Raw genomic sequence first — 21,591 nt, 5'->3', positions numbered from 1 at the left:
GAGAGGGCGTAGGCCAGCTACTCTGCCCTTGTTGGGGTGGGAGAGGCCAACTGGGAGCGGGGCCAGCATAGGAGAGGCCACGGTGGTTGGCTGGCCGGCCAGCCCCACCCCAGATAGGGCTGGTTTGCTGGCTGCAGTGGGCGTCATAGGGACCGGTTGTTACAGCGTTCTGGTCACTGGCTTTTTATATATCTGTTTATGTATAAATTTTACATAGAGTACTACTTTTTTGGAAGCCCAGTACATTATCGACATTTAATGTTTTTTTCTATTCTCTTCTTCGTGCAGTGGTCAGATGATGAAAACACGGCCACACTAACGGTAAGAGTACCAGCCTGGGGACAGCCTCACACTATCACACAGCTGCTTCAGGCTTCAGTGCCTGCCTCTGAATGCCCATCTACTCGCCATTTCAGATGTCTCATTTTTTTTCTGTTGGCTATTATGTATTAGTTTTTATTAGTTTCTGTCTCAAAAAGTGGACTAATAAAAACTATCATTTTTAAAATTTATTATTCAGGTTTTTTAAAATCTATTTTTATTGATTCCAGAGGAAAAGGGATACACACACACACACACACACACACACACACACACATTAATGATGAGAGAGAATCATTGATTGGCTGCCTCCAGCATCCCCCTCATTGAGGACTGAACCCACAACCTAGCCATATACTCCTACCAGGAATTGAACTGTGACCTCCTGATTCATAGGTTGATGCTCACTCACTGACCCACACCAGTTTAGCTATTAAAATTCTTTAAATTTGATTTTAGAGAGAAAGGGAGGGAAACATTGATGTAAGAGAGAAACATTGATTGGTTGCCTCTCATAGGGCCTCAACTAGGGATTGAGCCTGCAAACCAGGTATGTGCCCTGACTGGGAACCAAACTTGCAGCCCTTCAGTGCATGGGACTATGCTGCAACCAACTGAGGCAGTGTCCAGGGCTGTTATGTATTATTTTGAAAAATAACTTGAATCACTCTTTTTATTTTTATTTTTTTTAAATATATATATTTTTTATTGATTTCAGAGAGGATGGAAGAGAGAGAGATAGAAACATCAATATTGAGAGAGAATCATTGATTGGCTGCTTTCTGCACACCCCACACTGGGGATCGAGCCTGGAACCCAGGCATGTGCCCTTGATCAGAATTGAACCTGGGACCCTTCAGTCTGCACACCAATGCTCTATACACCGAGCCAAACCAACTAGGGCTTGAATCACTCTTTATAGGCAAACATGGCTTGTCCTTTCCCCCACTTTGGTTACAAAGGAAATATTTTACGTTCATAATTGATGCTTTGACTTGTTTCTCTTAAGCTCTGAAAGAAGGAATCAAGTCTAGATCTATGGGAGCTAAATTAATGTGAAAAATCTATATTCGCTTACATATATTTAAATGTCATAAAACATTACAATTTCTTTTAAGTGAGAGTAGAGGACTTTATGACATTAATCACTAGCCTGTGTAAATCTGTAAAAGTTGATTAAGCTTATAATTTTTCACCAGCACTTGTGATTTGTTGATTTGTTGATGGTAGCAATTCTCTCTCTCTCTCTCTCTCTCTCTCTCTCTCTCTTTTGATGGTAACTATTCTGACAGATTTGAACCTCATTGTTTTAACTTGCATCTCTCTGATGATCAGTGACTGCGCATTTTCTCACGTCTCTTGGTTTTTGTGTGTGTCCCCTTTGGAGAAGTGTCTAGTTAGGTCCTTTGCCTATTTTTAAATTGGATAGTTTGTCTTCCTTTTGTTATGTTATATGAGTTCTTTATATATTTTGGATATTAACCCTTTATCAGATCTATCATTGTCAAATATGTTCTCCCATTCAGTGGGCTCCCTGTTCATTTTGGTGATGGTTTCTTTTGCTTTGCAGGAGCTTTTTATTTTGATGTAGTCCTATTTGTTTATTTTCTCCTTTAGTTTCTTTTGCCCTAGGGGACATATCTGTAAACATATTTCTACGAGAGATGTCTGAGATTTTGCTACCTATGGTTTCTTCTAGAATTTTTATGGTTTCACAACTTACATTTAAGTCTTTTATCCATTTTGAGTTTACTCTTGGTGGTCTAGTTTCATGTTTTTTGCAATTTTCTCAGCATCATTTATTGGAGATACTGTCTTGACTCCATTGTATGCTCTTGCCTCCTTTGTTAAATATTAATTGAGTGTAATTGCTTGGTTCAATTTCTGGGATCTCTTTTCTCTTCCATTGATCTATATGTCTGTCCTTCTGCCAATACAAGGCTGTTTTGGTTACGGTGGCTTTGTAGTATAACTTCAAATCTGGTAGTGTGATTCCTTTATTCTTCTTTCTCAAGGAGAACTTTGTTCTTCTTTCTCAAGATTGCTGGGCTATTTGGGGTCTTTTTGGTTCCAAATACATTTTTGGAGTATTTGTTTTAAACTTGTGAAATATGCTGTGGACATTTTAATAGGGATTGCATTGAATCTTTAGATTGCCTTGGGTAGTATGGATGTTTTAATGATGTTAATTCTAACAATCTATGAACATGGTATATTCTTCTACTTGTTTCTATCTTCCTCGATCACTTTTTCCAACATTCTGTAGTTTTCTGAGTACAAGTCATTTACCTCCTTGGTTAAGTTTATTTCTAATTAGCTTAACTTATTTATTGCAATGGTAAATGGGATTGTTTAGTTTCTTTCTGAGAATTCATTATTGGTATATAAAAGGGCCATTGATTTTTTAAAAAGTTTAAATTCTTTATTGTTGAAAGTATTATATATGTCTCCTTTTCCCCCATTGACCTCTCCCTGGCTACTGCCACTCCCCAATACACTTCCTTGACCCCTATTGTCTGTGTCCATTGGTTATACTTATATGAAGCCATCAATTTTTGGGTATTGATTCTATAACCTGATACATTGCCGAATTCATTTATTAAATCTAGTGGTTCTCTAACCAACTGAGCTACTGGGCCAGGGCCAGAAAGAGAAAGACTGTATGTTTTGTTTAACTCTGGATATCATACAGGTCAATCTTTATGAAAATTCTATTCAGTATAGCATACTTGTTAGTTATATACCATATCCATGGCACTTGATTTGATTCCTGCTACCATCCTATATAATAAAAGCCTAATATGCAAACTTACCAAATGGCAGAATGACCAGTTGCTATGAAGTGCACTGAGCACCAGAGGGCAGATGCTCAACACGGAGCTGCGCCCTGGTGGTCAGTGCGCTCCTACAGAGGAAGTGCCACTCAGCCAGAGCTGGGCTCATGGCTGGCAAGTGCAGCAACGGTGGAGGGAGCCTTTCCTGACTAAGGAGCAGAGAGCTGAGCATTAAGGAGCAGCGAGCAGACGGTAAGGAGTGAGGGGTCCCAGACTGCAAATGGATGTCCGCCTAAATCTGCAGGCAGACATCCCACAAGGGATCCTAGACTGCAAAAGGGTGCAGGCTGGGCTGAGGGAAATGTCCCCCCCTCTCCCCCGTGCATGAATTTTAGTCACCAGGCCTCTAATGGAGGTTATAAACCTATAAACCAGCGGGGAAAGATGCCCCAGTTTGGGTGAAGATGACAAAATACTGTCAGAACAAAGAGAACAATTAGGACTGAGGGGATCTAGAGGTATGTAAAGGGAGAAGTAATATTTGATCTGGCCCCTAAAAGTGGTAAGAATTATCAGTATCAACTCAAGTTTTTAGATGTAGATAGCTATAGAAATTAATAATATATGTGTGCATATGTCTTTTTACCAAACTCTTCACTAAGTTCTAGAAGTAATAATATATGATATCATGGTAGCAATGAACATATCTAGTCTCCTGATCTTGGTTTCTATATGCCATTCTCCATGAAAAGGAATCAAAGCTCCCTGTAGAAACTCAAGACTGAGGGTAGTAAAGTAAAGATGAGCATGTAGCAATTTGTGGTCAGAAAGTAAAGAGGCTCTGAAGGAGACAAGGAAGACTACCAGCCTGCAAAAGAGACTACTTTTGTTCTTGATGAAGTGTAAAGCATTGTAAAAGAGGTTATAGGAAGGACCATCAGTGGCAGTGCCAATCAGTACAGCAAAGTGAATCAGTGGACTACAAATGTAGAACAAAATTTTAAAAATGTATTTTTATTGATTCCAGAGAAAAAGGGGAGAGAGAGAGAGAGAGAGAGAGAGAGAGAGAGAGAGAGAGAAACATCAATGATGAGAGAAAATCATTGATCTGCTGCCTCCTGCACAACCCCCACTGGGGATTGAGCCTGCAACCCATGCATATGCCCTTGACTGGAATCAAACCTGGAACCTTCAGTTCATAGGCTGATGCTCTAGCCACAGAGTCAAACCAGTTAGGGCAAAAGTAGAACAAATTTTAAACCAACTCACCGAGCTGGGAAAACCATTTAAATACATTGAGACCCATGTAATTAAGCAAAAGGAATGGAGCAGGATTACACACAGCAAGTTCTTGCTTCTGGGACAGCTATACAGATGGGAGCTGCACCGTGTGATACACCGCAAGACTGTCATCAGCACCTTTGGATTGTCCATCTGACCTCATCATCCACCCAAACTCTTTCTCCTTTTGTCTCAACATTTCTTCTATCTTCTAACCACCAGCCGTGAATTCAGTGAACACCTTCCTCATTTTCTTTTTGTGTGTGTGTGTGTGTGTGTGTGTGTGTGTGTGTATGTATGTGTGTGTGTGGTGCTCTCAAAACACAAATGACTACACTGTTCTATAATTAGCACACGCTCAGTCAGAGGAATTTTTTACCTTAGGCAATCAGAAGCCAGAGTTGTCTTAACTCTGAATATCTCTGTCCAAAGATGCTAAAAACTCAAATCTGCTGGTGAGAGAAAGGATAGTCACATATTCTTAAATTATTGCACCAAAATCACTTATTAGTTTCAAAAGGAAAAACAATAACTTTACAGTGGAAAGACCTGGCAGCCGAGTACTGCAGGTGAACCTTGTCAGGATGGACAGACCTACATTGCTTGCTTTCTGATGCAATGCACATCACCTGCCAAAACCTGAATCCAAACACGAGATGTCACATCCATCATTTTAGAAATTCCACACAATAAATTTCCTATAAGCTTAAGAAATGTCAAGGTCATGAAAAATGAAGAACAGAGAGAAAAACTATTATAGATTTAAGGAGATTAAAGAGACATGATGACTAAAGGCAATGCATAATTCTAGACTGAATCCTGGGTCAGAAAAAAATGTTTGTTTGTTTTTTTGCTATAAAAGACATTTTTAGGACAATTTTGAATGAGATCTGTCAGTGAGAAAAAGGTATTTCTCAGCGTTAGCTCTCTGATTTTGACAATTTTGCTAGGTTATGTAAGAGTGTTATTTTTAGGAAATATGTACTGAAGTAATTTGGAGTAAATGGGCATCATGACTTCAACTTACTTTAAAAGAATATAGGGCCCTGATCGGCAAACTGCAGCTCACAAGGCACATGCGGCTCTTTGGTCCCTTGAGTGTGGCTCTTCCACAAAATTCCACGGTCTGGGTGAGTCTATTTTGAAAAAGTGGCATTAGAAGAAGTTTAAGTTTAAAAAATTTGGCTCTCAGAAGAAATTTCAATTGTTGTACTGTTGATATTTGGCTCTGTTGACTAATGAGTTTGCCGACCACTGGTATAGGGAAAAAAGTGTGTCTTATGTGTAGATACAAATAAATACACAATGCCTACATAGTTATATATTGAGAAGGAGTTCAGGGGAGAATGATAAAGCAAATGTAATAAAATGCCTGGGTAAAGAGGCATTTGTTTCTCTTTTAATGCTTCTAAAAGTCTGAAATTGTTTTAAAATAAAAAATTAATTGAAAGAGTGATTGGGTTTCACTGGATGAACTAGATGTTGGGCAGGGAAGACACTCATGACAGAAGAACACTCTTAGGGGAATGTGAGCCAAGATCCAAAGTGGGAAAATAGAAGGTCTTGGTGAATGGTAATTGTCCATTAGTGTAGATACAATTACATTGAGCCCAACTGGCATGGCTTAGTGGTTGATCATCCACCTATGAGATCTTGGTTCAATTCTAGTCACTGCATATGCCCAGGTTGCAGGCTCGATCCTCATTGGGGAAAGGGGGAGCATGCAGGAGGCAGCCAATCAATGACTCTCTCATCATTGATGTTTCTATCTCTCCCTTCTCTGAAATCAATAAATACTTAAACACACACACACACACACACACACACACACACACACACTCAGAAAAACAATTAAAAATAGGGTCGGGGAGAAGATAGGTAAATTTCAAAAGCACATTAGTGAATTTCAAAGCTAAAAGTATATGACAGCAGTTATGCTAAAATTTTGAAATGTTATATTTTATGGACAGGCACATGTTTTGCAAGTATAAATCAATGACTATAGAAGAATATGCCCAATTACTAATGATGGTTGCCTTTGGGGATAGGGAAAGATTAAAGAGGAGAACAAGGAGGTAAAAAGCTTCAGTTGTATTGCACTGCTTTTTTCCCTTAAAAATTTTAAAGGTCTGGATCAAATTATTGAATATTTGCCAAATTGTTGAGTGTGTTAATGTTTTTTGTATATTGAAAACATTTTATGGTTTAAAAAATTTTTTTTAAAGAAATACCGTTTCTGAATGGGTGTGGTGCAGGGGTGTGCTGGTGGATAAAGTTGGAAAATTGGTGAGTCCAGATCACAGAAAACCCATGGATATGATTAAAGTATGGATTTTATCCCACTTATAATGGAACCGTTTCCAAGACAACTGAGTGTTATGCAAACTTAAAATCAACTGAGGCTGTGAGCTTAAAAGATTCCTGTTAGTTAAATTAGTTGTAAGATAATTTCCAGAAAAAGGTAGAAGCATGACTTCCCTATAGATATACAATTCTTTAAAACACTTTGAGGTTTAATTTAATTCATGAGGGAGTCAGGCAGTTATAACTTATTCAAAGAGAACCCAATAGCCTTGGCCTGCTGGCTCAGTTGGTTAGAATATCATTCTGATACACCAAGGTTTTGGGTTTGATCCTCATCAGGGCACATACAAGAATCAACCAATATATGCATAGATAACAATGTTTCTCTCTTTTTGTCTGTCTCTCTCTGTCTCTCTCCCTTTCCCTAAAACCAGTAAATGAAAATTAAGCCCTTGGCCAGGTAGCTCAGTTGGTTAGAGCATTGTCCTGATACCCCCAAGATTGCAGGTTTGATCTCCAGTCAGGGCACATACAAAAGTCAACCAGTGAGTGCATAAAAATTAGTGGAACAACAACAGATCAATGTTTCTCTCTCTCCCCCTCCCTCCTGCCTTCCCTCTTTCCTAACTTTCTTTTCTCTGGGGGAAAAAAAAAATCCCTGGCGAGGTGGCTCAGTGAGAGCAGAGAGCATCATCCTGTACACCAAAAGATTGTGGGTTTAATTACTGGTCAGGGCACATACCTAGGTTGTGGGTTGGATCTCCAGTTGGGGCATGTATGGGAGGCAACCAATCAATGTTTCTCTTTCACATTGATGTTTCTCTCTCCCCCTTCTTTCCTTCCTTCCTAAAAAATCAATAAACATATTCTCTAGTGAGGATTTAAAGTAAGAGAATCCCAAAACAGATACATTTACAGATACTTTTATAGATTAGGAATGAATAAGTAAATGAGGCAGAACTATTTTTTTCTCAATGATGGGAGGGAAGACAACTGGATTTCTGTTGGTCAGGATTGAATTTTCACATCCATAAGAAATACTTTTCATTGTTACTGCTTACCTACAATTTACCACGTTGTAAAATAGCTAGAATCAGAAAACCCATAAGAGAGTGCTATATGTAGACAATACATAGTCTTCCACTGCAGCACAAATTTTTCCTTACAATGCATAAACTTTTTATAATTTAAATTGGTTTTAGGGTTCTTATAGCAGGGTTTCTTAAAATTGAATAATTTGAAGATGTAGGGAATCAATCACCTCTTTTAAAATGTAATACATAAATTTAAGGCAGTCCTTATATATTAAGTTTAATGGGGTAGGAAAATTAAATTTTGTTGTCTTTGAAGATTGAATCTCTTCAGATTGTAAATTTTGTGTAACTGCTGTTTGTTGAAATTATTGCTAATGTAGGTAAGTGTTTTTGTGAATAGAGCTGCTCGGAAGCCAAGTCAGTAAATTCAGGGGTTTATAAGGAAATTATTGGCTAAGCATAAATGGTAATTTCTTTTAATGGGGAAAGGCAAATGGAAAATTAAGGACTCAAAGCTGTTACTCATTTTGAAAGCCTGTTGCTAGAGTTTAATTTTACGTATCTAACCTGAAAGAGTAAAATAGAAGATATAGTAGCAGGCTGTCAAATAACTAAAAGATGCTGCTAACTAGTCTAGAGGTCATGTCATGTTCATCAGTTGCAAAAAAAAGTTTGTCTGACCTGCCCTTGATCTTTTGATTTTTCTCACTAGCCTACTGCTTAAAGCTTTCTAGTTAAATATTTCCATTTTTAAAAACTTACATTACTTGGCCTGTTTTCTAGATTCTTATCACAGTTTTCTCTATCATAACTGGGTTAAAACTTGGAGATGAATATAAGCCAACTAGAGGCCTGATGCATGAAATTTGTGCAAGAGTAGGACTGGCTTTCCTCTGGCACCGGGTCCTGGGCTTCGTCCAGAAGGACAAGGACGTCAGGTCTAATTAGCATATTATGCTTTTATTATTATAGATGATAATAAATCTCAGGGTGCACATAAACTAATTACTAAAATCCTGTGGCACACCAAAAATATTGTTTTTGCTGATATGACAAAAATAATTAAGTATAATTTTGAATAATTCACATTAGATGGCTATTGTGTTGACTTTTGTATTTTTAAACTTGATAGTCTGAGGGAAAAGAGGTCAATGCCCCCCGATTAAATAGTCAGGTATTGCTGTTTTAAAAATTATTGTAGCATATCACTGTGCCTCATGCAGTATGCGCAGCACACTGGTTGAAAATCACTGGTATAAGCCATTTGATTTATTTACAGTGTGTAATTTAGCTATTTTTAGACCTGTTTTTAACTTTTCCCCCTCTATGGAAGTACTTGTTATTACTGGATTTTTTTAGAATTTGAAGCTGTCCAGTAGATGGCAGCATATATTAAGGGATACCTGTGACTTTGTTGAGAATCTGTTAATGTATTTGTGTTCTGTCTCCTTCAGGCTCCACTTCACATCTCTCATTCCCCTTTTCTGTACTTTATTTTTGTGTGTTCCTTTCACAGTGACATAGGCTTGAGGCAAAGCATATTAATCGCATTTAAGTTCCTTCACAACAGTAGTTCTATTTACTTCCTGGCTGAAATGACACTTAGTATGTTTTGGTTTCTTACTTATGTAAGATCAACTTTCAAATCAACCAAAAAAGAAAGAACACTTTAATTTCACCAAGATTCTGTTTTTGAGGTTCGTTTATATTAAAACTTGTCAGGAAATAGTAGTGTTTAAATATAGTTTTATCACATAATTTATTCTCATTCTCATGAAACCTTTTATGGGATTTATCCCAGAATCTGTTCCTGCAAATGAAAAGGCGTCTGGACCTTTAAATGTCAGGAGTTACTTCTGAGAATTGGACTATATGTACAGGTGATACTCCGTCTATCTCTTTTCACTTAATAAATACTGGTTTTATGTAGGTGTTAAAGAACCATTCATTTCCTTCCTCAAATCCCCAGGTGCCTTGTGACATCTGTCTCTTTAGTTTATGGGTTTTATTTGTTTTGGAAAGTGACATTTGGGCACATTTCCCCCTTTTTGGCAAATGTTATTTGATTATGGATTCTGTTTAACTGAGTTCAGAATTCTGATAGTGATTTGCATTCTGAATTACTTTTTAACATCTTTAATAGTTTACCTTGAGATTTTGATTATGTTTCATATATTTTTTGTGATGATATTGACTTGCCTTTTTCTCTTTAGGCTCCGGAATTTCCTGAGTTCACCACGACTGTCCAAGAAGCTATCAATTCTCTTGGGGGCAGTGTGTTTCCTAAGCTTAACTGGAGTGCCCCAAGGGTAGGCCACATCAGTAAATCTCATTGTTTCAGTGTCCTTTGCCTGGCTGTTCATTTCACTTTATGTCCCCACAGAAGGGCTCATTACATTCCTGTCTAGGGAAAATGCCATGGAATTTATTTTTATTTTCCCTTGTTATTCTATTTTCCTGATTTTTGTAGTACACTTTCCTGGCTCTGTAAAGTACTGTATATTTTCCCAACAGACAGTTTCAATCTCTTGTGCTGCTGATCATGCTAGAAATATAAGGAAATCTATCTTATGTCCTTTTTAAAACTTCAGCTGTTCAGTTTAACAAAGATTTTTCTCTGTTGAAAAGGAATAAAATTTAAATGTCACAGGATCTAGAAATAGAGCAGTTTGGGAAATCAACTGATACCTTCTTATGTTGTTTTATTATTTTAACATTTCATCAACAAGATTTTTTTTAAGTTAAGGTCTGTGGAAAAATTTACTATTTTCTCTAATCCGATAGAAAACAGTTTTATGACACAAAGGTCATTGAAAGAAACAAGAACTTTGCATTTTCAGAAATCATCTCATGCTTATCTTTCTTTATTCTAAAATGAATGAGATTTATTTAATCTAATGTTTATTTTCACTTATTAAAGTTAATAATATATATACATTGTTTAAATTTTCAAAAGCCCTGGATGCTTCAAAAATCAGCAGGTCCTGACATGCTTTGTTTCACATTTCCTATTCCTCAGAGGCTTTCAAATATTTTAGTATATTTTTTTTGTTATTTTCTCCTACTTCTTTATTCTTCAATGTTATGTATTTATTATTGACTTCCTACTCTAGAACAGAAAGATTCAACTTTTATTTCCTCTTCCACTATTCTCATCATAGCAATATCATACTTTTGATCAGATTAGTGTTTAGTGTTTCTAATATTATGATTATGCAAATACTATGTACACACCTGATATATACTATATTGTAATTACTTATATGTTCTTATTCAACATTTTGTTTTCCCTGGAATTAATAATTGTTTATTTAGTTGCATGATTTTCAGTGTATATACTATTGTTTTAGTGGAGTTAAATCTCTGTTCAATATACATCTTTAATCACAAGTTCTTTATCTTTTTCAATAGGAAAAATTTAAAAGAAGTTATTAAAACTCATTTTTACTTTATATGTGAGCAGTAATTTGAATCATTCCTAACTCCTGAACTAGGTTGAGGCTTTCCATTTAAGTTGGATAAATTATTTGTGGTTTTAAGTTATTCATTTACACTTTTCTTATTTATTGAGTGCCTACTATGTACCAGTGTTTTCCCATATTGTATTGTAGATAATTGAATAGTTTTAAAAATAATCATTGGTCTTCTCAAAATTATTGTATTGTCCTGTGTCTGATCTATCTATGGGAGAAATATGTTTTTTAAATGACAATTATTTTGTCATTTTTAGGCATGTTTCACTAAGTTTTGTACCCATTGTGCCTGATATTCTTACTTTTTTTGTTTTGTTTATATGTATGATTCATAATTTAAAATTGTGATGTTCAGAATATCTGAGCACTTCTCCTCTCCCATATTTGATAGACTTGGGTCTTAAGAGCTCTAGTTATCAAACTTCAGGTGTTCTAGTTCTCTCTGCAGAAATAGAGATAAGGGAAAGGCTCTCCTTTGTCTTAGAAGAGAGTAGTTGGTAAGGCTGTTTATCTAGCTCAAGAGTTAGCATTTCTGATACCTTTTTCCCTCTTCTTTCATCATTAGACAGAAAAACCTAGGGAAGTGCTTGGGCCTGAGTTAAAAGGGTGAGGGCTTTAACATCTGTGTTTATAATTGAGTGTCAACAAGCAGTGGTGATACTATTCATTGTTTGGAAGTATAATTGACATTTGACAATATAGCTAAAATTCTTACCTGGCTTTTTTCTTTAAGCCCTTGTAGAAATAAGCATTATTAACTTGGTATATAGGCCTGCGTTTCAGTCATAGTAACTGATTTAGAAAAATATTAAGTTGCATGTGTTTTATTATTTAGGATGCATACTGGATAGCAATGAATAGTTCTCTGAAATGTACAACCCTCAGCGACATCTTTCTACTGTTCAAGAGTTCTGATTTCATCACTCGTGACTTCACTCAACCGTAAGTATGTTTCTTGTTCTCCATGTCAGTAGTTTCCTTACTTCTGAGAGTTTTTCTGCAGATGAAATTTCATTAGACCTAGATCTATTGTAAACAACAGTTCTATCGAACAAGTCTATTTCATATTCTCAAATGACCTCTTAAAACAAACCTTTCTTTTTCCTTTATAGAAATGCTATATACAATACAATGAATATCCCTAAATGGGCTTTTTTATATATCTGCACATTAAATGTTTGGTATTTTTGTTATTATTATAAAACTAGTTTATGTATGTGTAACTGCTATGCTTTACATCTGAAATTAATATAAAATAATACTGAATGTCAACTGTAATTAAAAAAATGTAAAAAAAAACCTACCCCCGAATATGCATATCATAAAAAAACAAAATTAAGAACTATAGCTAAACAAAAATAGGAAATGTAAAAGCATCCATGATCTCACCACAGTTAGTTTGATATACTTAAAACTTTTTATTTACACATAATATATATCTGTATATAACTGTCTTTAATTGTATTCTAAGTTTTTAGAACGAAAATATATTTCATATTGTTTAGTAGACTGCTTTTGCACTTGTAGTGTATGACATTTGTATTATGTGCTGTAAAATACTTGAATGCCTCATTATTCTAAATTGCCTTACTAATATCCCTCTGGATAGTGATGGCATAATTTGTTTGACCAATCTTCTCTCTTTATGGACATAAAATAAAACTCTGCGGTGAATATGTAAATCTTTGTGTACTTTTCTAATTTTTCTCTAGGATAAAAGAAAATTTCTAGAAGTGTAATTGCTGTTTTTCTTCCTTTGCTGGTTACTCTATTGCTAAAGAACTTGGGTCTGCTCATGTCATGTTAGGCAGACAGCACAACTGTACTGTTGAGCTGTGGGTGATCTCTTTATGCTTCTTTTGTTTTGTCATCAAATAGCAGTTATTCTTCTAGATTTCTTATCCTACCCCATCTTAAATCAGTTATCTCAAATAATCTTTAAACTGACCTCTAAAGTAAAGCAGAGCATAAAATTTAGAAACTTAAGCAGCTGAAAATATTGTAGATGCATGTCATTTCTTCTTCATCTATGCAATTTAGTTTTTCCTGCCCATTCATTTATTTTAGCTTCCAATTCTTTCTTGAAGAGGAGCCTGGAAGGAAAAAATAAATTTACTACATATCAGTTGTGCACCAATTCTTTTGTGTCTGAGTTTGCAGCTTGAGCATATGGATTTAGTATTCATTAAAGAAAATGAAGTTAAGTAATAATATTGGTATTAGGTTTATGATAGCCCTTGTTTTAGTAATAATACAGTAACATTTTATTCTAGAATACCCTCTGATTAGAGGAAGTTGTGACTATCTTTTTTCGGATATAAAGCCTTTTGACATCGAATGCTTTAAGTAAAGAGGTCTTGAAATATTTTACATTAAGAATACTCTATTAATTCATCAGGTCTGGATTTTTGTGCACCTTTAATATTAGTTGTAGTGAGAGTATGATGAAATTTTTTACCAAAAATAATTGTAAATCACTTTTAATTCTCTGTGACTGTTTGTTTTCTAAGTAATTTTCCCAGTTAATGATCTTCCTCTTCTTATCCCATCTCTCCCTTTTTTTGACATGAATTTAACTATGATTCCAGTGGAAATATGAGTCAGTTGTTTTGCATTTTGTGCCTTTTGACTTTTGCATGGGAAAGAAGTTAAGTCATCAGGTGAATTTGAAGCCTTTAATTAAGAATGTTTACCCACAGAATACCATCTTTCTCTTCATATAAATAATTGGGAGTTGGCAGGATCTAACGCCAAATACTCAGCTTTCAGCCAGTAGCACTATTATGTCATCCTTTTCTGGAAATGTTTGTTGGTAGTCTGTTGCAGAACAATTAGTAAGTCTAATCCTATATAATAAAAGGCTAATGTGCAAATTGTCTTCTTGACTGGGTGTTCAACCGTGAGTTTGACCAGGGGTCAGGGCCAGCTGGCCAACTGCTCATGGTCCCTCCCCCTGGCTGTCCCCACCCTCAATTAGCCCCCCCATCCTGATTGGGGGCGGGGTCAGCTGGCCAACAACCTCCAGCCCCTTCCCCCAGCCCAGTAGGTCAGGGCTGGGCTGGCTGGACCCCACCCATGCATGAAATCATGCACCAGGCCTTTAGTTATAACATAAAAAGCCTTATTGATAGGATCTTTAATGAAATATGAACTTTTGTCCAGAGTTCTTTTAGGACACCTTAAAGATTAAATTAACAGTATAATTTTTTTAATTGGATAGGACAATGTCAGTGACATAATCATTTCTTTGATTGGTTAGAAAATTGAAGCCTAAATCTATCAGTAATTTATTCCCACAAGCTAATTAATAGAAACAAAACCAGAATAATTTCAATAACATCATTCTAAGTGTTCTCTGTACTTCCATTTAATAAAGTTACGATTTCTCCTTTTCAAAATGCTTCAAATTAAAATATAACAGAATAGGATAAAATATTATAATATGTAGTTATGTAGGTATGTATAAAATTGTGTGATATTATGAAAGTGAGATTATGTTGTTTATACTATTTTGGGACTTGCCTTGCAAAAAACAACAAAGATATTATCATCAGGATTACAAGTTAACAGAAGGCCAACTAAAAATAATTTACACATACAGGGTTTTAAAAAAGATATTATTTAACAAGAAGTCTGCTGATTGAATTTTTCTTTTAAAAAAATATATTTTATTGATTTTTTTACAGAGGGAAGGGAGAGAGATAGAGAGTTAGAATTATCGATGAGAGAAACATCAATGAGCTGCCTCCTGCACACTCCTACTGGGGATGTGCCTGCAACCCAGGTGCATGCCCCTGACCAGAATTGAACCTGGGACCCTTCAGTCTGCAGGCTGATGCTCTATCAACTGAGCCAAACCATTTAGGGCTGATTGCATTTTTCTAGGTTAATCTGCAGCTTATCATGGTTACCAGGGACCCAGACTCCTGTCTTTCCCTGCTGTAATCCTTGGCTGTGGCTTGGTATTTGGGTTTCTCACCTAAAGGTTACAGAATTGCTGCTACAGTTCCAGGTATCACATAAAGACATGACAGTACCTTTATTAAAAATACGGCATATTTCTCCTTTGTATGTGAGCAAGTAAAGCATTCTGGAAGCTTCCCAGGAGACTTCCTGAGCCTGACAATTACCCAGCCTAATCCAGTAGCTGGCAGAGGGAACAGAAATGCTGTGATTAGCTCTCAAACTTTAGTAGGCATCAGAATCATCTGGGACGTTTGATAAAACAGATTGCTGATAAAACAGAGAGCAAAGTGGAGAACCATATAGTTAAAACTGAGTGTAAAGGTCAACAATAATATTTTCAAGAGCCCAGTCAAAATATAAAAGGAATATTGTATGTTGATATTTATATTCCGTTTACATTCTGAAAAAGGTAAGTTGAAAAAGCAAAACTGAGTGAGATAATTAAGAGTACTAACAACTCTTGAACTTTTATAATCCTTTTATAAATTTAATAGTCCAAATATTGAACAATACGAAAATTAGTATAAACACACCTAATGACCATTAATTCATTATCATTTTACTTTTATCTTTTCTTTTCTGCCATGAGTGAAATCTGAAGAAATAGAATCTCTATGCCAGAACTCTTACTTTGGTTCCTGGTGAGCAATAATAAAACTGTACCAACAGAATTTTGATGTTTAATTTCCCCTTTGCTCTGTATTTGTTTTAAAATATTTTTTCTTTTTTTAAAAAATTAATCTTTATTTTTGAGATTATTACAGATGTCCCTCTTTTTTTTCCCCCTCACTTTTTTAATTAAGGTATTATATATGTACATACCTTACCAATCCCCACCCCCTGAATGTCCCTCTTTTTTCCCCCATAGCTCCCCTCCACCTGGTTTCCACCCCACTTCAGGCCCTCACCACCCTATTGTCTGTGTCCATAGGTAATGCATACATACATAGAAGATCTTTGTCCAATCTCTTCCTGCACACCCTGCCCCCACATCCTCTTCCCTCTGAGAATTGTCTGTCTGTTCCATTTCTGTGCCTCTGATTCTATTCCATTCACCAGTTTATTCTGTTCATCAGACTTTATATTCACTTGATTTTTAGATTTAATTGTTGATATGTATTTGTTGTCACTTTGTGATTCATATTTTTTTTTAATCTTTACTTTTTTCTTCTTCCTATTCTTAAAGAATACTCTTCTTTAAAAAGCCCAAGCACTTTCAGTGTTATTTCCTTGTCTATGCCAATGGATGAAACTTTTCCTTGTGCATCTTTTACAGAAGGTGCTTAGGGGGTCTGTTTTCTAATTCTTAACTTCATTTTGGCTTAAGGCTTAGGCTCCTATCCCTCTGAAGGTATTAAAAACTATGTTCCTTACCAATTATGATAACTACCTCAAAAGGCTTATCTAACTAACCTTCTGGTTCTCAGTACATTTTTCCCCCCTTCCATTTCAAAGGCAAGTGTTTGGTTCAACTGTGTTCTGGTCCAATCAGTGAGGAAATAAATAATGCAAATGTTTTAAAATATGACATGACTGAAGAGATTTCTTTGTTTCTATTAGTATACTCATATTTTCTACTACTATTATTTCTGCTAGTATTATCAATGTTATAAGTAGCCTTGATTTAAAGATTTTTTTAAAAACCTGGAATATTAGGACTATTAAATTTATAAAAGGATTATAAAAGTTTAAGAGTTGTTAGTACTCTTAATTATCTCACTCAATTTTGCTTTTTCAACTTACCTTTTTCAGAATATAAACGGGATATAAATATCAACATACAATATTCCTTCCATATTTTGACTGGGCTCTTGAAAATATTATTGTTGACCTTTACACTCAGTTTTAACTATATGGTTTTCCACTTTGCTCTCCTTTTAGAAATGATAACTTGGGCATCTGGTTAATCATCTTAGGAAGAAAAAGCCTTGTCCAGTAACCTCACAGTGCCACATATGTTTTCACTGCTACCTTGAAACTAGTCAAGTTTTAAAAATAACATTAAATGCTAAACCAATTAGCACTTTCTGATAGGATAATAGAAAGCAACTATGTATTGAAATGTGTATCTTTTAAAGTAGCAGTAAGAGGGTTAACTAAGGGTTGAAATCATAATTTGTAGGAATATAGAAACATGAAAAAATTAGATAATGGAACATTTGAGATCTTGCTTCCCGATATTGTCCTCAGTTTGGTTCAAATAAATGCTTCAAATAAAATTTTAAAAATATTAGGTAATGAAGATCTATGTTCCTTTTGATCTTCCTATAGTGTTTTTAAAATAGGTAGATAGAAAACCTTAATATACCTTGTTCTTTATAGAATACTCTTTTAATAATGTCCTTTATTATCAGATTTACAAAAATATGGCTCCCACATTATTAAAATCACATTTCAGAAGTGAAAGTGGTAGTAGTTCTGTTACTACATTAACCATTGAGATAATGTGATGTTATTTTGTTTATTCGAGTTCCTTTGTCATTTGTCTCCTTTCATCTCTCTTATTTATTTTAGATACATTTAAATTAAGAAAGGTAATCAGTTTTATCATGATCATGACTATTGGTTAGTTGGAAGCTAAAATATTGATTTTTAAAGTGAACTTCAATTGGCTTTTTAGAAAAGCAACACATATGTACTTTATACTTTTTTGTATTTTTAAATTAAAAATAAAATTTTTCCCATCCCTTCACTCTCATCGTATGTGAGTCTTTTATTCTGAGGTGGGTCTCTTGTCGACAGCGTATATTTAGTTCATATTTTTGTATCCATTTAGCTCTCCAATGTCTTTTGAGTGGAGCATTTAATCCATTTACATTTAAGGTTGTTATTGATATGTATTTATTACCATTTTAATTCTGTATGCTTATATTTCTCTCTATTTTTTCTTATTTTAGCAGCTCCCTTAGCATTTCTTGTAGCTCTGGCTTTGTCCAGGAAGCTCTTTATTTCACCATCTATTTTGAATGATAGCCTTGCTGGTATAGTAATCTCGGTTTCAGATTCTTGTTTTTCATTACCTTGAATACTTCATGCCATTCCCTTCTGGCCTTTAGAGATTCTGATGAGAAATCCGTTGACAGCCTTATGGGAGTTTTTTTTGTAGGTAACAAATTGCTTTTCTCTTGTTGCCTTTAAGATTCTCTCTTTGTCTTTAAGTTTTGACATTTTAATTATAATGTATCTATGCAGGGACCTGTTTGGGTTCCTCTTGCATGGGACTCTCTGTGCCTCCTGAACTTGTGTGACTTTTTCCTTGATCTGGTTAGGGAATTTTTCTGCTGTTATTTCTTCAACCTTGATCTCTATCCCTTGCTCACTTCCCTCCCCTCCTGGTACTCCTAATTTGTGAATATTGTTACATTTTATATAGTCCCACATCGCTCTTAAGCTGTCCTTCAGTTTTTTAATTGTTTTTTGTTTTTGTTTGTTTGTTTCCCTGCTTGGGTGATTTTTTTCTACTATGTCTCCTAATTCACTGATTTGATCCTCGGCTTCCCCTAATTTCATTCCAGTGATCTTTATTAGTCCTCTGTCATTCTTTATTTCCCAGTGTCCTTTTTTCATAGTTACTATGCCTTTACTCATGCTTTTGAGCACCTTTGATATCATTATTCTGAACTTCCTATCTGATAAATTTTCTATCTCCATTTTGTTTGGCTCCTCTTCTGGAGAATTCTCCTGTTCTTTCACTTTGGGCTTGTCTTTTTGACTGCCTGTTTGAATTTGTGTCTCTGTGTTAGGTAGATCTGCTATGATACCCAATCTTTAGTGCAGGACATTGTCAGACACTGTTTCTGATTGGCTCTGAGTACTTTGTTTAGAACTATCAGCAATCGATAGCTTGTGGCTCCCTCTGCTGGGGCTGGGTGCCTTAGGAAAGGATCAAGAAGTGTACCAGGGTCTGCTTTTGCTAGCCCTGGGCCCAGAAGGAGATGAGGCAAAGACTCAAATTCTCCAGAGATCCCTTTCTGTCTGCAGTCCAGTTGATTATAGCTTCACACTATGGACCATAGAGTGGCATGAGAGGTCTTCCTACAGTGTGGGGGAAGTAAAAAACCACCTGGATAACAAAGGTCCACAGGTGAAAGATTTCCTCCATAACGTGAGGAATGACTCGGCACACGAAACTGAAGTGGCTTCCTCCGACCTCCAACCCCAACTCCAGTCACACAACTCTCCTGGACTCTCTTCACACAACTCTAATCCACTCTGTCCTCCCTCTGCCAGAGCCCATGGTAGGTAGCTGCCTACTTAATTTTGTGCGCCTTGAAGAGCTTGCCTGCATTTCCAGCCATCTCTCCCTGGCACACAGCACTCCTGCTGCCTTTCACAGCCAGATGTTATGTGGGCACCTTTCTCAGTTCTGGTGCTCTGGGCCAGGGAGCCCAACTTGGGATTTAGACCCCAGAGTTCTCAGTGGGAACCCCCCTCAGCTGAGCTATCCCTCTGGAACTTCAGCTTCTGTTTGTGGGAGCCTGGCCAGCCCTTTTGCACCTACACGCTTCCTATCAATCTCTAAGTGCTTTCCACTTTCCATACTTGGATATTAGAATTCTCTCTAGCTAGTCTTTAATTGAGTTTTCAGGGTGGTTTTCTGTATGTTAGTTGTATTTCTAGTTGGTCCTGGGAAAGTTTCAGTGTAATTTCCACTTAATCTGCTGCCATTTTGGAATCTCCCTTTTTTTTTTTTTTTTCTTTTTTCTTTTCTTTTAATTGAAATTCTGAGAGCTTTATAATAGCAGCTCTAGGATCTTTGTCCTTGAGAGAAGCGGTGCAGCATGTGGTTTAGTGCTTTATTTGATTTCTCACCCTGGTATCGTCATGTTATAAATGTGGATAATAATAATAGCACTTTCTCATGGGATTAGCAAGGATTAAATGAGGCAGCAGAAGATGCTTCTTATGGTGTCTGCTCACTAGCACAGAGAGAACCCACTTTAACAAAGCACCTTCTGTGTGCCTATAATTCAGATTATATCAGTCAGTGCCTCATTATTAAAATAAAAGTTTCTATTCCTGAGGATTTTGGCCAACCAAATAAATTAGAATTGTTATTGTTTGTAATGTAAATCATAAATGATCACAGAGAATTCTAGCCTAATCATACATTCAGAGAAATTTAAAAGCTTTTAAAACTCACTTTTACTTGTGAATTACTTCAGACATCTTTAAAGGCATTTTTTGTGTTATTTGTTTATTGTTTTTATAAAAATGTCTCTTGACCGCAAGTTTTACTCACTCTTGAATTGTTGGTTTTCCCAAGGATTCTGTCATCTGCCTGAAGTGATCACTGCTGCTTTCTGGACTTCAGCTCTTGTACCCATGTGATGATTACTCCCGGATAATTATCTTCAGTTCCTCCTTTTGCTTCCCAGTTGCTTACTAGACATCTCTGTGTGTTTCTCCCAGGATGTTTCTAACTCTACACAAACATAATTATCCTCCATATTTTCCTCACCTTACTTCTGCTTTTCCTAGTGAATGGCATTCTCATAACAATCCAGCTAGTCATCAGAACCAGACACCTAGAGTCATCCAGGCTTCTTTTCCCTCATCCCTCACTTCAGTTAGTCAAGAAGTAATACTGATACTGCCTTTGAAATACCTTTATGTAGTGCTTCTATTTCCACTCCCATTGCCTTAATTAAACTCTCCCCAGGACTATTTAAACAAGGTTCCTCCTGGTCTTTCAGTCTTCTGGTTTGCTATCCCTTCCTCAGGCTACCCAGTACCATTGACATAGTGATATTCTTAAAGCTTAAATGGAATGATTTTGTCACATGTTTAGAAATGTCTGCTAGCTCCCATCCTATATAATAAAAGAGTAATATGCCAATCGGCAGAAAGACTGGTCACTATGAAGCACACTGACCACACTGAGGGGGCAGATGCTTAATGTAGGAGCTTCCCCCTGGTGGTCACTGTGCTCCCACAGGGGGAGCACCACTCAGCCAGAAGCCAGATGAGCAGAGCCTCTCCCCCCTCTGAGGCAGCACTAAGGAGTAGCGAGCCGAGTAGTAAGGAGTGAGGGCTCCTGGACTGCAAAAGGGATCCCAGACTGCGAGAGGGCACAGGTTGTGCTGCAGGAACCCCCCTCCCCCGCCGAGTGCAAATTTTCGTGAACTGGACCTCTAGTTTCTGAGTAAGAAAGTACAACTTTCCTCAGTAGACAGATAAGATCCATCATTCCTTGTCCAAAATTTCTCTCTAACCTCATCTTTTGGCAGTTCTCCCCTTGCCTTCTACACTCCATCAGTCCTGACCTTCAGTAGTTCTATGATACTGTGTGACTGTTCTCACTTCCCTCCCTGACTAAAACCACTTCCCTTTGCCTTAAATGCAGGCCCTTTTCTTCCTGTTGAATGAAGTCTTCTTGACTTATCTCTTTCCTTCCCCCGTCATAAGAGCCAATCTCTTCTTTCTTTGTGCTATCAG

General features: G+C 36.4%; 1 protein-coding gene across 5 annotated transcripts in view; it reads left to right on the top strand.

Moving 5' to 3' along the window:
• The window catches only part of CDC123 (cell division cycle 123), a 60,517-nt gene that overhangs the window by 13,280 nt on the left and 25,646 nt on the right, over window positions 1-21,591 (top strand). For 3 of the 5 annotated variants that reach the window (XM_036452865.2, XM_036452848.2, XM_036452858.2), the window contains 3 exons: window positions 289-321; window positions 9,928-10,023; window positions 12,023-12,129. In XM_036452865.2, coding sequence (XP_036308758.1) covers window positions 289-321; window positions 9,928-10,023; window positions 12,023-12,129 — 236 coding nt within the window. The remainder of the gene's footprint in view (window positions 1-288; window positions 322-9,927; window positions 10,024-12,022; window positions 12,130-21,591) is intronic. The other 2 variants (XM_045585760.1, XM_045585761.1) reach the window with 1 other exon arrangement.

The sequence above is a fragment of the Pipistrellus kuhlii genome, unplaced genomic scaffold (assembly GCF_014108245.1).
Source record: "Pipistrellus kuhlii isolate mPipKuh1 unplaced genomic scaffold, mPipKuh1.p scaffold_m20_p_1, whole genome shotgun sequence".
Classification (NCBI taxonomy): domain Eukaryota; kingdom Metazoa; phylum Chordata; class Mammalia; order Chiroptera; family Vespertilionidae; genus Pipistrellus; species Pipistrellus kuhlii.
This window is presented reverse-complemented; position numbering and strand designations above follow the sequence as displayed.